A 14162-nucleotide genomic window follows, 5' to 3' on the forward strand; every position below is an offset into this window, starting at 1 on the left:
ACTTCACAGCAGAGGCCCCTTGGCCCCAGCATCTTCACCCCCTTCTGCATCTTTTACATTTTTTTCATGGTGAGACACGTTTCCTGTGAAATAGAGCATCCAAGAAGAAGGGACACGACCTGTGCTCAGCTAAAGCACAACAGTAAACAGCACCCACCCCACTCTGCTAAGAACAGGGAAGGCAGCACTTCAAGAGCCGCCTGACAGCAGCTGGAAGCTACGTGCTCCCACCTTGGGTCTCACTCCCTGGAAACAGCTTGTGTGCCCCGGCAGGTCGACACTGGGTCCCTATGGGGCCTTTCCAGGTTCTAACCTCACACTCCTCCTTCCCACCTGATTTCAGACACCAGAGTCCGTCACTGGCCTCCCTGGGGTCCTGACGCCAGCCCTGCCATGGGCCCTAGACTGCAGGGGCCTTGCCGTGATGCAGTGAAAACAGCTTGATGTCTGTATATCTGCTGAGGCTAGAGAGACACAAGCACTTGGCTCTGAGGCCGCTCTTGTTCCTAACATCTGAGATTAGGCTGGGTGCAGTCACTCAACGCCTGTCATCCCAGCACTTTGGGAGGCCGAGGCAGGAGGATTGCTTGAGCTTAGGAGGCCTTTGCCGTGAGCCATATCCTGCTGCATGACAGCAAGACCCTATCTCAAACCAACAGAAGTCCCTGAGATGAGCAGGTGTTGGGTCTTAGAGATGTTCCGGAATCCAGATGAGACTTCCTTCTGGAAGGACCCTGAGGGTGGGAGAGCATTCGGATGGGGCAGAGCTCTCTTTCCCCTGAAGTCACCTCTCAGCAAGTTCCACTGGGCGGATGGAAGGGGCCAGATGGAGCTCCCCAGGGAGAGACAGAGGAAAGAGCGGACTCTGTGGGGCCTGGGCCAGCTTCGATCTGGAAGGGACTCTGGGAGTCAGCCCCCAAGGGGATTCCCAGCCAGCCCTCCCCTCCACCTTCGTACTCTCCTGAGAATGTGATGCACCCGTGGGGCACTCACCATGGCTGAATGTTTCCCTGTTTGGGGAAAAAAATAGAAGAAACACTTTAGAGAGGAAGGCTGGGGGTGATGATGAAGACAGAGTCGCCAGGGAAAATGGGCTGCAGGCTGCGGCACCAGCAGCAAATAGTAACGGCAGCAGGAGGACGTGGCCTCGGCAGCCTCTGGTCACGTATCTGGGCCAAGGTGGGCAAGGGTGGGGCCGCACCCTGGATATGACCCCGAGGTTACGTGGAACCTTAGGAATGGCCTCACCCACATGCTCACTAGGAGCAGAGGCCTGGGCCAAGCAGGTCTGGCAGGCTGTGCATACCTGCCCCCGGGTGCCAGTGACAGGGACACCTGCCTCGGCCTCCCTGTGAGACCCCCTAAGGTTGGAGCCCGTTCTCTGGGGCTCCCTAGAAAAGAGTCCGCTCTGGACTCTGAGCCAGAAGAGAACCTGGTGCCTCGTTTCTCCTCCTTCCCAGCTGGGCTGCCCTGCTGCTGAGTGGCCTTGGGGCTGGTTTGGGGCCAGTGGCGACCCTGAGTGTGGGCGGGTCCCACTGACTGAGCTGTCAGCCTCTGTCCCACCTCACTGACCCCCCTCCCCTGCCCCACTCATGTCTCTTCTGAGTCAGGGGAGACTGACCGCAGCTGCTTTTGTTAGGGAATGTCGTTCTGTGGAAAAAAATTGTCTTTTGAAACAAAGATTTTTGAATAATCACAAACACTGAAAAATTGCAAGGACACTACAAAGAACCATTTATTTTCCACAAACCGTTTGAGACTAAGTGGCTGACCTGATTCCCCTGAAGCCCTGAATACTTTCATGTCTGCTTCCTGAAACTAGGGCACGTTTTTGCATCCAGAAGTACCGTCAATCCTCAAGCCCATCCTCCCATCCTCAGGCCACTCAGGTCCCCAGTTGTCCCAGTGACACCATCACGAGGCCTCTGGGCCCCTTCTGTGCCTGACTTCCATGTCCTGTCCCTAGGGACGGGCTCAGGCGTCCCTCTGTGGGTGGGTCACAGTCAGGTCTTGTGTCTCCACAGGAATCTCGTGGGAGGGGCTGAGTTTGCATGTGTTTCCCAGGGGTGCACGGCTTCACCCGCCAGTTAGGCAGATGCTGGCTCTGAGCTTGGTGCAGGGCGCCTGTGGCTTCTCTAAGTGGAGCTCCTCTCACTTTTCGCAACTGTACGTGTCTCATGGAGAACGTTTGGGCACTGGAAATATCTTGTGTGTCGCCAAGCTTCCCACTTATATCTTTACCTCTCTGTGGCCTCACGGTTTTCTGTTTTACTCAATGGGTCCTGCTCCACGGATGAGCTGTCCTGTTGCTACCTAGTGAGTCACTCGAAACGCCCTGGCCCCAGCCTTGGAGGTCAGGGATCAGGTGCCTGGGCTCAGGGCCCCAGTGAGGTGGGATCGGGTGTTGGCCAGGGCTGCAGTCTCAGACTCTGCCTCAGAACTCAGTTCTGTGCCAGGAGGGCCTCTGCATAGGGTCATTTGTGACATGGCTTCCCCTAGAGCAGATGATCTACAGGAAAGGGAGGGAAAGAGACTGGGTGAGGGAGCCACAGAGGAGAAACAGAGGGAGGGAGAGATGGAGGTAGAGAGGCCACACTTACCCGCCATCCCCCACCTGATACCAGCAGTGACACCTCATCCCTTCTGCCACCCCCATATGCAAAATGCATGTCAGAGTCTGTGGACATGTCCTTCAAACCATCATTGTGTTACTGTTCATTTTGTTGCTCAAAATGCCCCAGATTTGCCAGCGGGAGGCCCTCGGCACTGGTTCCCGTGCCGTTTTGCACGTCCCTGTCACTGAGCACGTCCTCACTGTCAAGCTCATCCTGTCCTTCTCCTGCCCAGCCGTGAGCTGTTGCTTCGTGGAGCCTCACTGCGTTCCTGTCCTGGCTGAGCTCCGCGCGCTCCTTGCTGTGGGTGGTGTTGCTCCCAGGCCCTCCTGGTGAACTCAGTTCACAAGTACACGTGTCTGTGCATTTACACCACGAAGGTGTTGCGAGTCTGCCTGTGCAGTCTGTCTGTGTTTATTCACGTCTGTTGTGCGCTTCACACCAACAGCTCCAATTCCCACCCAGCAAAAAGGTTCCTGTTGAAAATGTTTGCCTCTCCACTCCTGAGGAGCCTGGCGTCCACTACTCCTATATATTTTCTTGTTTGGTCACTTTTGCGGGGTCGCCGGCCTCCAGTGGTGCTGTCACCACCTCCCCTCCCCCACAGCTGTGACTCCCTCTGCGCCTGGCACTGCCCTGAAGCCAGGATGCCCTCCTGCATGGGCACCGCTGCCCTACTGCAGAGGCCTGGCTGGTCCAGCCTGACCTAGCGCATTTAGGACTGAGGTGCTCAGGAAGGGAGGGGAAGCGCAGGTGGATTTGGAATCTTTGTTCTCCCGTGTTTTCATGTGTTTGTGATCACTACAACTGCGGCCTGGCAAGAGCAGGCCCTTCCAAAGGGATCTCTTTCATCAGAAGAAAGAAGGTAGTTATTCCACGAATATTCTCTGTGAGCTCATGATGTTTCCTGGAGACCTTGGGGCTCTTTTACAAATGCCCTCAAGGTTCTGCTTGGTAAATCAGTTTTAAAATTTGCCAGGCATCAGTGCGTACCTTACTGGTCCCTAATTACAAAACGCACATCCTTCCTCCATCCACAACTCGCGTGTGGCCCCGTTCCCCATCTTTGGGCAGCCCCAGACTCAGAGACGTTTCAGGAAAATGCTAGCCCCAAAGCTCCTCGTCACCACTTCTGAGCGTAGAGACAAGCAGGAGCCCCTTCCCGTCTGCCACTAGCCCCGGGGTGGCTAGGAGCTCAGGGAGCCCTGGGGTCCGGTCGAGGGGCTGCTCTGCTTCGCTTTTGGTGCGGACTCTGCGGGAGGCAAGTCAGGCCTGCATGGTGGTGGTCTTTGCCTTGCCTGGCAAACCCCTGCCGTGCCATCTCTGAGCTGGCCCCGCAGATTTTACACTCAGTGGCAGTGGGGTGGTGAGTGTGTCCTATGTGGATGAGCCAGTGATGGGAAAGCACTTTAGGTAAGGGGTATGGGCCGGTGTGGGCTGATCCCCTGCGATGCTGACAACATGACTGCCTTTACAGATTGAATCTGGATTCTTCCACGAGAGTGACGTCAAGATCGTGGCCAAGTCCATCCGTGACCGTGTGGCGTTGATCCAGTGGCGGCGGGAGAGGATCTGGCCTGCGCTGCAGCCCAAGGAGCAGCAGGATGTGGGCAGCCCGGACAAGAGCAGGGGTCCGCCGGTGCCCCTGCAGGTCCAGGTGACCTACCATGCACAGACTGGACAGCCCGGGCCACCAGAGCCCGAGGAGCCGGAGGCCGACCAGCACCTCCTGCCGCCTACGTTGCCGACCAGCGCCACCTCCCTGGCCTGTGAGTGCTTACGGGTGGGGTGGCCATGGGTACCCCTCCCACCTAGCCTGCAAAAACCAGCTATTGGGCAAAGAAAAATGAAGTCCTCTCCCTTTATTGGAATGCTTTGTGAGGAAGGGGGTCAGCATAGCGTCCCCTCGGAGGAGACACGGTACAGCTCTGAGCTGTCCTCACATAGCGTGGGTGATTGCTTTAGCTGTAGGTGGTTCCTGGGAGTCCTGGCTGGGTGCCTGTGCCCCATGACAGGCTTGCCTTCTGCCAGCACCCTTGGTGCCAGGGCATGTCGTGAACTTCATAAGAGAGCAACTTTCAGGGTGGTGGGGCCAGCAGACCCAAGCACTGGGATGTCCAGGGCCTGATTCTGTGACCAGCCTGGGGCCTGTCCCCCCAGCCCACCATGCAGGGTGTGGACTCTAGGTATGGGTAAGCCTCGTTTCAGGGAAGGGACTGGGGCTTTCTCAACATTTCCCAGAAGGAGATTAAGGCTCACTGAAGTCCATGTTCTCAGGACAGATGGGGACAAATGGGCCCTGAGCCAGCGGGGTCTGATACAGCCAGTTCAGTCCCACTCTCTGCTATGGATCTGTGGACTGGGGGCAGGTTGCTTAACCCGTCTGAGAATGACAGTTCTGGCCTCTTGGGGGGAATGTGAAGGCTAGGTGAGGTGGTGGCTGCTGCTGCTTGGTGGGACATCTGTCCTGGGAACAGAGTGTGCTGCTTGCTGGCTTGGCTTGTGGTTGCCATGGGGATCTGCCATCCCCAGTAGTATCTCCCTTCTAAGGCAAAACCTTTAGGACCTTTTGTATATTTTCAGCAGGGTGTTACTGATGAATTGGCAGGAATCACTTTGGATCAGCCTTCATCTAAGACCATTTAGGGAGAACCTAGCATCTTCTGCACATACAGGCAGGAAAGTTCCTGCCTGTGCCCTCCACATCCCAAGAATTCAGCAGTGAGCTGAGGACGGATGAACATGGCTTTGTTCATTCTGTGAATACACATGGGATAGAATGACAGAGCCAAGGGACCTGCCCGGGCCAATATTTCAGATCATTCATGTGCAAAGACTGAAAGAGTCTGTTTAATTTATTTAATATGCATGTCCTTCATTTATCATTGAAATGGCTAGTTCTTGAAAGTAGGCTATTTAAACTCAAACAAGCAGTCATCATGTCGAGACCGTTTGCCTACTATTTATGTCACTCAAACCTGCGCAGGTTTGCTTTGGAGAATAAAATTGGTACATTATTGCTCCATTTTCTGATACATCTAAAAAATTAAAGAGCACAGACTTTTTGTAAGAAAAAATTCTTCATGTCCGACACAGCACGACACACTTTTAAATCATAATTGTGGGTTAAACAATTTCTGGGATGGGAGTTTAAAAATCTCCTTTTTTCGAACTTTGAAGAGACATAGTTTGAGGATATTTCTATATGTTTAGCTTGTGGTCAGATAGTCTAATTCAGGTTTGATCCACTGTGGGAAAATCGGATGGAGACATTGACTGACTGATGATTGCAGTTCAGGTGTGGGTGTTCTCTCTGCAGACAGGCCCACTTCCAGACTGAGAAGGATTCTGTGTGTTTTGTGCAGAGGCCATGGCCGTGCCTCTCAAAAACACTTTTTTTTTTTTTTTTTTTTGAGACGGAGTCTTGCTCTCTTGCTCAGGCTGGAGTGCAGTGGCACGATCTCAGCTCACTGCAAGCTTTGCCTCCCGGGTTCACATCATTCTCCTGCCTCAGCTTTCCAAGTAGCTGGGACTACAGGCTCCCGCCACTATGCCCAGCTAATTTTTTTGTATTTTTAGTAGAGACGGGGTTTCACTGTGTTAGCCAGGATGGTCTCGATCTCCTGACCTCGTGATCCACCCGCCTCAGCCCCCCAAAGTGTTGGGATTACAGGTGTGAGCCACCATGCCCAGCTAATTTTGTATTTTTAATACAAAATTTTGTATTTTAATACAAAAATAATAATACAAAACAATAAAAAAAGTAGCCTACCATACCCATAGAACACACACAGGCACACATAGAACACACACAAATACATAGGCATACCTACATATGCACATACATGTGGACACTCACACATGAACACCTGCACACAGACATGCGTGCCCCATGTGTGTGTACACATGCACACCCACCCTGCATGCACATGGACACATGTATGTATACATGTGAATACCCCCACAAATGTGAACACATTCACATGCACACATACATGCACACATGTCTGCACTCATACGTGAAGATGCACTTGCACACTCACATCCACATGTGTGCACACATGTACACCTTATCCCCTTCTGTTTCATAATGGATAGCACCCCACATAGCCTTCTGCACCTTGCTCTCAGATGTGCCAGGTAAGAGCAGGAACCCCATAATCCAAGAAGGACCTGGTCTGTGTAACAAGATTGGCACATAGACACACGTTAGTGCATTGGAAGATGCAACAGTATGTCAGTTTTTACAGTTTTCCCTTGTATTTTCTTAAACTGCCCATCAAGTGTCCTGACCAAGCGGGGGCTTCCTTGGTGACTCCATTTAAGCAGCTGATGACTAGTAGCACATTTGCCAATAGTTTCAAAAATGTCTTCTAAAATGTTTAATTGTGTAAGTAACCTGGAGTGCAGTGGCGCAATCTCAGCTCACTGCAACCTCTGCCTCCCAGGTTCAAGTGATTCTCCTGCATCACCTTCCCTAGTAGCTGGGATTACAGGCATGTGCCACCATGCCCGGCTAATTTTTATATTTTTAGTAGAGACAGGGTTTTGCCCTGTTGGCCGGGTTGGTCTTGAACTCCTGACCTCAAGTGATCTGGCTGCCTCAGCCTCCCAAAGTGCTGGGATTACAGGCATGAGCCACTGTGCCTGACCCATATTCACTTTAATTTTTATTTTTTTAATTAAAAAAATTTTTTTTGAGACGGAGTCTCGCTCTGTCGCCCAGGCTGGAGTGCAGTGGCGGGATCTTGGCTCACTGCAACTGCCATCTCCTGGGTTCAAGCGATTCTCCTGCCTCAGCCTCCTGAGTAGCTGGGACTACAGGTACGTGCCACCATGCCCAGCTAATTTTTTTTGTATTTTTAGTAGAGGCAGGGTTTCACTATGTTAGCCAGGCTCATCTCAAACCCCTGACCTCGTGATCCTCCTGCCTCGGTCTCCCAAATGCTGGGATTATAGACGTGAGCCACTGTGCTCAGCACATATTCACTTTAAATATGTAAAATGTGGGCTGGGTGTGGTGGCTCCTTTTGGGAGTCAAAGGTGGGTGGGTCACTTGATTCCAGGGGTTTGAGACCAGTCTGGCCTACATGGCGAAACCCCATCTCTTCAAAAGATAGAAAAATTAGCCAGGTGTGGTGGTGTATGCCTGTAGTTCTAACTACTTGGGAGGCTGAAGCAGGAGAATTGCTTGAGCCTGGGAGGTCAAGGCTGTAGTGAGCCATGATCACACCACTGCACTCCAGTCCAGATGACAGTGAGACCTTGTCTCAAAAAATAAATAAATAAATAAATAAATAAATAAATAAATAAATGCTACACATATGGTTAGAATCGCTCTACTTGAAACTTGTTGGGTCCATACATGTTCTCCCCTTCCTCCCCATCCTCCTTTCCCCTCCCCTCTCTAAGTGGAAATGACCACTTTAGTGACCACTCAGCTCATTAAAAATCAGAGCTGCCTGTCTGATTGGTTTTGCACAATTAAACCTCAGCATTTCTTATGTCTTCCTAGGTTACAATTCCTGGGAAAAGTTATTTTAACGCCAAGCCAATAGGATTTCCCCTTGGTTTAAATTATAAATGGACACAATAGTCTGAAATGCAGCTCCTCGCGAAAATAGCGTGGCATTTGTAAGTGGTAAATTCTAAAGTTTCTGTAGCTTTTGGCTTCTGGAAGCAGTAAACCCAAAGTACCGTTTCAGACAGGTTTTCGTTTTCCCCTCGGCTGGCATGACCCCACAGGTGAAGATGTTTCCAGGCACACTGGGGTCCTGTCTGCGCCGCTGCTAGCAGCCGGGTCTGTTTGGGTTTGATGGGGGCCAGGCCAGCCTGAGCCATGTGAGGCCTCTGGGGGAGCTCAGGCCGTGGGCGCTTGGTGCCACCCCTGCCACTGCATCCACTGCACCGGGGAATGGTGGGTGCATTTCCCTCTCAAGGCCTCTCTGTGGGTGTTCGGACACCTTGGCCCCATTTTCCAGCCAAGTTGGTTCTGGTCCCATGACCTCAATCCCACACAGTGAAGACATCAGCTTTTTCTTACCTCGGACATTCCTTTGGCCTCCCAAGTCCCTTGTTCCCCTAAGAGCTGGAATGTGTGCTTGCTGCCCAGGCCATGGCGGGCTGGTTGTGGGTACCTGCCTTGTGGGAGGGTTGGCACGATATACCTGCCCTGACATCATGCTGGCCAGACATGGGCAGTGTTGGAGTGAGGCACAGTGACAGCATCCCAAGTATAGTTCTGTAGCAGCCAATTGTATAAACAGTGTGCACGGGTTATTTATGTGATCTGGAGAAACAATCAAACTTTTATTTTGCAGAAGAAACTATGCAGATGAGCCAGTGTTTATTCATGTGATATTTGGAGATGTCCACTCTAAGTCCTGCTTTTGTCCTCCCCAGCGGACAGCACCTTCGACAGCGGCCAGGGCTCTACCGTGTACTCGGACTCGCAGAGCAGCCAGCAGAGCGTGGTGCTTGGCTCCCTTGCCGACGCAGTGCCGCCCCCGGCCCAGTGTGTGTGCAGCCCCCCTGTGAGTGAGGGGCCCGTCCTGCCGCAGAGCCTGCCCTCACTGGGGGCCTACCAGCAGCCCACAGCTGCGGTGAGTCAGAGCGCCACTCCCACCCCCTTCCCCATCCCCACTATCTGTTCTGAGGGCCCTGAGGGCTCTAAATTCTATGATGGGCTGTCCAGGCTGCACTGCACTGTGGTCAGCGTTAAAAGTGGCCTGTGGTCAGTGTCCAGTCACCCTTCCCCTGGGGAGACATTCAAAAGCCAGGCCCAGAGGAAAGCCCCGTCCTTGCTGCCACCTGCGGAAGTGCTGGCCGAGTAGCCCTGATGTTCCTGTAAAGACCTACTAGATAGGAAAGACGCCCTATTGGAAAACAGACCCCAGGACACCCAGAGTTTGGGAGGCTGTGATAGAGCTGAGTGGTTCCCCCTGGGGGGCGGGCACAGTGATAATGGTGACACCCCACAGCCACAGTCACGATACCCATTGACTTTGCCCTGGGTCTGCGACATTATCCCAGACTGTTCCGCAGATCACGGAAAAGCATCATTTGTAAGAAGGAAACCTGAGATTCCATCTCACTGCCCAGCCTCCTGAGGGGCTCCTGGCACTTCTCTCCCACATACTGTGTAGCGGTTAAAGTCAGAGCTATGAAAATAGGGCGGGGCTGAGGGGAACACCTGCAGGGAGCACGTGTGGCGAAGGAGTGATGGAGCCTCGGGCTGTGACGACGCATGTGGGATGATTCCCACGGGAAAGACTAAGATGAGTGGGGTCACATTCGGCATGTGTTTTTTTATTTTGATTTTTTCAAAACACTTTAGAAAGCAAAACATGGTGAAACCCCATCTCTACTAAAAAAAAAAAAAAAAAGCAAAACAATTGCTCTTTGCAGTCCCAAGTGCCCAGCCACAGAGGGGTTGCCCATGAGCCCCAGGCAGTAGATTGGTACCCTCAGAGGGTAGTTTGTTTGTTTATTTATCTGAGACGGAGTCTTGCTTTGTTGCCCAGGCTGGACTGCAGTGGCGCAATCTCTGCTCAGTGTAACCTCTGCCTCCCGGGTTCAAGCAATTCCTCTGCCTCAGCCTCCCGAGTAGCTGGGATTACAGGCACGTGCCACCACGCCCAGCTAATATTTGTATTTTTAGTAAAGACGAAGTTTCACCGTGTTGGCCAGGCTGGTCTTGAACTGCTGACCTCAGGTGATCCTCCCTCGTCGGCCTCCCAAAGTGCTGGGATTATGGGTGTGAGCCACTGTGTCCGGCCTCAGAGGGTGGTTTATGGGGTGGGCTGTTTTACCTCCCATGTGAGCCGAGAAGCCCAAGCAGGGACATCACAGGTGCAGCCACTGTGTACTCTGGGCCAAGCTCCTTCTTCCCTAGCGAGCAGCTCCTGCCTGGTGCTTTGGCTATGCTGGTTGTCACTCGCACACTCAGCACTGTGGCCCGTCTTCTTGATGCCATCTGAGCGTGGGCACATGGGCTGTTCTGGCCGCCTCTGTCCTGCTGGCTGCTCTGCTGCACCCTTGCATGTGGGATTGCCCTTCCCAGGTCTGCTCAGTCACAAGGGTGTAGAAAGGCCCTTTGGAAAAGCAGTTGAAGCTGTTTGCCGAGTCTGCCTTTGCTGACTGCAGCCCCAGCACTCATTTGCAATTTGCATTTGCAGTTTTCTTCATTTCACAAAATGAAGTGAAATACATTAAACAGCAGAAAGACCTCATTTAAGGAAAGGTGAGGCTGGATGTGGTGGCTTATGCTTGTAATCCCAGCATTTTGGGAGCCTGAGGCAGGAAGATCACTTGAGCCCGGGAGTTCCAGGCCAGCCTGGGCAAAAAACCAAGACCCTGTCTCTACAACAAATTAAAAAAAAAAAAAGAAAAGGCTACTTGCTGCTCCAGAGTGGTGGTTCTTGGCTTTGAGGATTGGCTGAACTGGGGCTGGACTGGAATGTTCTGCCTGGCTCTCATTCCTCCTCAGCCTAGGTTAGGGCTTCCCATGCCATGTGATGCCATAGGAGGCACTCCTGGCCTGGGCTCCCACTGGTTCAAGTCCCTCTCCTGTGGCCTGGGTGATGCTGCTGGTCTCAGCATCAGCCTGGAAGCCAGGATACCTGAGCAGGGACATCACAGGTACAGTCACCTTGGACCAGGGGCCCGAGTCTCAATCTTCCTACCTAGTGACACAGAGACAACTTATTCAAAAAGGATGAGGCCTGGAAGGAGTCCCCAGGTGCACTGAGGGCTCTGCCTACCACCCCTGTGCCTTTCCTGGGATGGTTGCCATGGTGATGTGCCTGCAGCGCCCAGTGAAGCAGGAGAAACAGCCAAGGAGAAGCAGCCGCCATGGGGCTGCCAGGCCGCCCTGGAGGCTGTTGGGAGCATGCGGCCACTTGCTCCTAGACTGCCAGGCCCTGCCCGAGCTCCTGGGCTGCGCACAGTGCTCAGAGCTGGTAGACAGATGGTCTGACCCAGTCAGGCCCATTCTCCACTCCCTGGCTTCAGGTGAATCCAGAAGCCCAGCTCTATCCCAGATACACTTGCTCCAACCACTCACACCACGCTGCCTTTCATAAAGGACCCACCGCAAAAGACAAGTGAGGAGAGCAGTTTCGGGCATGTTGTCACTCACGTGATCCAGAGAACCCCACGGGAGAGAACGTTTGTGGCAGGGTGGAACAGCCACCATCCTCTGTAGCCCCGCCTGCTCCTCACATTCTCATTGTTTTGGAATAAATCCCAGACAGCAAGACACTTCCCCTGTAAGTGATTCAGCCTCCGCCCCTGCACAATAAGGACTCTTAGAGAACAAAGCCCAATCCCATTATTACACCAACAAATTAACAAATTCGCAGCAATTCCTCAATGGCAGCAAATACCCATTCTGAGAGCTTAGATTTCCCATTCTTTTGTGGTCTGTGTTCGCTCCGCTGCTGGACTGCCCACACGCTGTTCCAGGGCCCATTTCTCTTCATAGCGTCTGTGAGTTGTGTATATGTTTTCATCTGACGTAGTCACAGTCATAGGGACCGTGCGCTTCCCCAGTTTAATGTCCTCGGGAGCCTTTTTCCAGGGTTCTGCAAAGCCTCTGTGCTGGCCTTTGTTGCGGTTGTGTAATGCTCTGTGGGGCTGACGTGCCCGGGCGCCCCTGGGCTGGGGCCTGTGCTGTTCCTGGCCCTTCACTGCTGTGAATGATGCCCAGGGCTCCCTCACTGCTTCTGCTGTCGTGTTCCTGGGAAGAGGGACCGTGGTGGGGACCAGGCACAGGGATGACACGAGGCTACCCTGCCCCTGCCCAGGAGGAGGCCTGGTGGCCGAGAGCTGCTGCTGAGTGTGGCCCTGGTGCTCTCTGCTCTCTGCAGCCTGGCCTGCCGGTGGGCTCCGTCCCAGCCCCCGCCTGCCCTCCGCCCCTCCAGCAGCACTTCCCGGATCCAGCCATGAGCTTCGCCCCTGTGCTGCCGCCGCCCAGCACCCCGCTGCCCACGGGTCCAGGCCAGCCAGCGCCTCCCGGCCAGCAGGTGAGTGTGGCACCTCCTGTGGCCACTGTCGCTCTAAGCAGGCAGTCAGCTCTGCTGGCCCCTGGGCCCAGGTCTGTGAGCACTTCCCTCAGACCCTTCGCTCCCATCCTCTGTGGTTCCTCCCAGTGTTTATTTCATGTGGGCCGAGCGCGCACGGGGGTAATCTCTCGTATGTGCATGTGTATGTATGTGTGTGTGTACGTGTGTGTGTGCGTTTGCTGTGCTGTTTGCATAGTGTTTGCAGCACCCTGGCACTATGGAAGGCTCTGTTCACTCAGAACTATCTCTGCAAGATCTGCTTGTTGCCGTGGCTCTCAGGCTGACGTGAGTTATGCTGAATGTGTGTATGTGTGATTGTGCAACGTGTGTGTTGCAGGTATGTGTGAATGGAGCGGTCCGTGTACGTTGAGGTTGATAGTTGATATCCTGTCATGTTGTTAACTCGTGGTGGTGCGCTTGTCTGGGCAGATTGGTGGTCTTAAGAGGAGCTACCTTCTCTTTCTTCCAGCCTCTCCGCTGGCCCTAGCCGACACCTCTGCCGCAGGTCCTGGCCCCACAGCCTGTGGGCCCCCTCCAGCCAGTGCCCCCCCACCTGCCACCGTACCTGGCTCCAGCCTCGCAGGTGGGGGCCCCTGCTCAGCTGAAGCCCCTCCAGATGCCACAGGCGCCCCTGCAGCCGCTTGCTCAAGTCCCTCCGCAGGTACTTCTAGGTTGATGGCTGCCATCAGTGGTGGTGCACGCTTTGCCAGGCTCTGGCTGGTGCACCAGGACACCCACAGAGGGGGTTGTCTGTGCATGTGACCTGTGACCTGGGGTCGGGCTGGCCAGGGAGTTGGGGCTGGGCTGGGGAGTCCGGGCTGGGCAGCGTGGGCTTTGTGCACAGTCATGCACCAGGAACGCTCCAGGGACCCACACAACCAGCCACGTATCCCTTGGTGGGTGGCTTGGCTGCTGTCTCCTGCCCTCCAGCCTCACCTTCTCTCCCAACCTGGCAGGCTGCTTTTGGTCCTTCCAGGCCATGACACCTTCTGGGCTGTGAGTGTCAGATGGGGCCCTTCAGGGAGGGCAGGCAGCCCAGCACCCCATCACCTGGCACGCTCCCAGCAACATGCCCATCTGCCCTCAGCGTACCCATGTGCCCAGGCTCATCCAGGATAGGAAAAGGCTTGTTAGTCCAAGGTTGTGGACAGCAGTCTTGAGGTGGTTGCTGGGTTGGCACAGAAAGCAGGTGAGTTTGCCTCAGAGGAGCGTTCTTCCTGTGGAGCTCCCCCAGGGCCATGCGGCATGTGGCTCCTTGGAGTTCCAGAGCCAGCCTGTGGCATTGCTGACTGCAGGGAAGCCCAGCCAGCAAGGCTCGACTCACACAGCAGAAGTGACTTCTGCTGTCTCTCTCTGGGGACACTGTCCATCACTCGAGGGACCCGACTGCATGTAACTGGTGCAGAATGATTCCGGGGCCAGGGCACCGTTGCCCAGGTAAATGGCATGGAGGATTCTAGGTATTCCCGAGGCCTTCGGTGACCCA

General features: G+C 54.1%; 1 protein-coding gene across 1 annotated transcript in view; it reads left to right on the forward strand.

Annotated features, from left to right (window-relative positions):
* WNK2 (WNK lysine deficient protein kinase 2) overlaps nucleotides 1-14162 on the forward strand; it is a 143644-nt gene that overhangs the window by 66526 nt on the left and 62956 nt on the right. Inside the window, exons 9-12 of the mRNA XM_017853687.1 lie at nucleotides 4090-4381; nucleotides 9015-9214; nucleotides 12482-12664; nucleotides 13164-13337. Of these exons, the coding sequence (XP_017709176.1) occupies nucleotides 4090-4381; nucleotides 9015-9214; nucleotides 12482-12664; nucleotides 13164-13337 (849 nt within the window). The remainder of the gene's footprint in view (nucleotides 1-4089; nucleotides 4382-9014; nucleotides 9215-12481; nucleotides 12665-13163; nucleotides 13338-14162) is intronic.

The sequence above is a fragment of the Rhinopithecus bieti genome, unplaced genomic scaffold, assembly GCF_001698545.2.
Source record: "Rhinopithecus bieti isolate Rb0 unplaced genomic scaffold, ASM169854v2 scaffold_37505, whole genome shotgun sequence".
NCBI classification, from domain to species: Eukaryota; Metazoa; Chordata; class Mammalia; order Primates; family Cercopithecidae; genus Rhinopithecus; species Rhinopithecus bieti.